The 2,491-nt window shown below is 40.5% G+C and overlaps 1 protein-coding gene across 1 annotated transcript in view; it reads left to right on the top strand.

Moving 5' to 3' along the window:
* Positions 1–2,491, top strand: part of LOC116686617 (ankyrin-2-like) — a 158,017-nt gene that overhangs the window by 92,571 nt on the left and 62,955 nt on the right. The window contains 1 exon segment of the mRNA XM_032511638.1: positions 1,594–1,791. Coding sequence (XP_032367529.1) covers positions 1,594–1,791 — 198 coding nt within the window.

Below are 2,491 nucleotides of genomic sequence, written 5' to 3'. Positions count from 1 at the left end.
CCATGCAGATGCAACTCGTCTTTAATTGTCCCTCCGGCACCGCTGCGAGACTCTTTTTTTTGAGACATGTCTCGCTGTCTGAGCGTCGTCCATTGACTCCGCGGGACGTCCCACGGCTCGTCCTCACCTTTGTCAGCCATTCCTATTAGTATCAGTATTAGGGGACCACTAAGACCTGTGTAAAAGATACTTCAGATCCAGTATTAGGGACCACTAAGGTCTATATAAAAGAGACTTCAGAACCTATAGGGACCACTAGGTCTATATAAAGAGACTTCAGATACAGTATAAGGACCACTAAGGTCTATATAAAGAGACTTCAGATACATTATTAGGGGACCACTAAGGTCTATATAAAAGAACTTCAGATACCGGTATTAGGACCCACTAGGTCTTTATAAAAGAGACTTCAGATCCAGTATTAGGGACCACTAAGGTCTATATAAAGAGACTTCGATACAGTATTAGGGACCACTAAGGTCTATATAAAAGAACTTCAATACTATTAGGGACCACTAAGGTCTATAAAAAGAGACTTCAGATACAGTATTAGGGACCACTAGGTCTATATAAAAGAGCACTTCAGATACAGTATTAGGGACCACTAAGGTCTATATAAAAGAGACTTCAGATACAGTATTAGGGACCACTAAGGTCTATATAAAGAGACTTCAGATCTCATTAGGGACCACTAAGGTCTATATAAAGGACTTCAATACAGTATTAGGGACCACTAAGGTCTATAAAAAAGAGACTTCAGATCTTATTAGGGACCACTAAGGTCTTTATAAAAGAGACTTCAGATCCAGTATTAGGGCCCACTATTCATATATAAAGAGACGTAATCTACCGTATTAGGGACCACTAAGGTCTATATAAAAGAGACTTCAGATACAGTATTAGGGACCACTAGGTCTATATAAAGAGACTTCAGATACAGTATTAGGGACCACTAAGGTCATATAAAAGAACTTCAGATACAGTATTACGGACCACTAGTCTATAAAGAGACTTCAGATACAGTATTTAGGGACCACTAGGTCTATAAAAAGAGACTTCAGATACAGTATTAGGGACCACTAAGGTCTATATAAAGAGACTTCAGATACAGTATTAGGGGACACTAAGGTCTATATAAAAGAGACTTCAGATACAGTATTGGGACCACTAAGGTCTATATAAAGAGACTTCAGATACAGTATTAGGGGACCACTAAGGTCTATATAAAGAGACTTCAGATACAGTATTGGGGACATTAGGTCTATGATTAAAAGGAGACTTCAGATACAGTATTAGGGCCCATTAAGGTCTATAGAGGACTTCAGATACGTATTAGGGACCACTAAGGTCTATATAACAGAGACTTCAGATACAGTATTAGGGGACCATAAGGTCTATATAAAAGAGACTTCAGATACAGTATTAGGGACCACTAAGGTATATATAAAGAGACTTCAGATACAGTATTAGGGACCACTAAGATCTATATAAAGAGACTTCAGATACAGGATTAGGGGACCATTAAGGTCTATATAAAAGCATCCAAAGAGCACCATGTCAGTGACCAGTGTCCCCCCTGTCCTCCTGAATCAGAACGGCTACACCCCGCTCCACATCGCGGCTAAGAAGAACCAGATGGACATCGCCACCGTGCTGCTGCAGTACGACGCCGAGACCAACATCCTGACCAAGCAGGGCGTCACCCCGCTCCATCTGGCCTCCCAGGAGGGCCACGCCGACATGGCGGCCCTGCTGATGACCAAGGCGGCCCAGGTCAACATCCAAACTAAGGTACCGCAGAAACCCGTAATACATCAGTAAACCCTCAACACACCCACACAGGGAGCACGTAGAATCAGAGACTTCAATGGTAGCAGCTCGCTCTAGCTGTTAGCGGGTTAGCGATGTGGACCAATCAGAGATGTCTCTTTTACGCTTAGGATCATGGGAAGTGTAGTTTTTGGGCAAAAGATTGCAAATAAACCATTTCTGATTTCATATGGAATTCTAGCTTTAGCAGTCAGTCTACCCCAGATGGTTTAGACATTATGGCTGATAATCGTAATATTAACGGAGAAAATCAACGGGGTTTTACGCTGTACCTCGCTACAATTAAAGCGACAGCATATCTGAATATTCATCCAATCACTTGGAAAATCAAAATCACAAGCAACTGCCAGAACATTTGTAACTTTAATCGCCTTATTAATCAAGTAATGCAATCTTAACCAAACCCTGTGTTCTAGGACAAACGACATTTTCTTTACTAATAATTATAATTAATTAATTAGAATTTGTATAGAGCTTTTCCCATGCTCAGAGTCGCTTTACAGAGTAGAAACAGTAGATAAATACAAAAAAAAATAGATATGTTATAAAATTATTTACTGTGTCAAAGGAGCTCCGTTAATATCGTTCGACAAGAAAGAATGGACACGACATGTCTGAACATGTCTGTTGGAATGTAGTAAGTGTGTGTGTGTGTGTGTGT

This window comes from Etheostoma spectabile, unplaced genomic scaffold (genome assembly GCF_008692095.1).
Source record: "Etheostoma spectabile isolate EspeVRDwgs_2016 unplaced genomic scaffold, UIUC_Espe_1.0 scaffold403, whole genome shotgun sequence".
Taxonomy (NCBI): Eukaryota; Metazoa; Chordata; class Actinopteri; order Perciformes; family Percidae; genus Etheostoma; species Etheostoma spectabile.
This window is presented reverse-complemented; position numbering and strand designations above follow the sequence as displayed.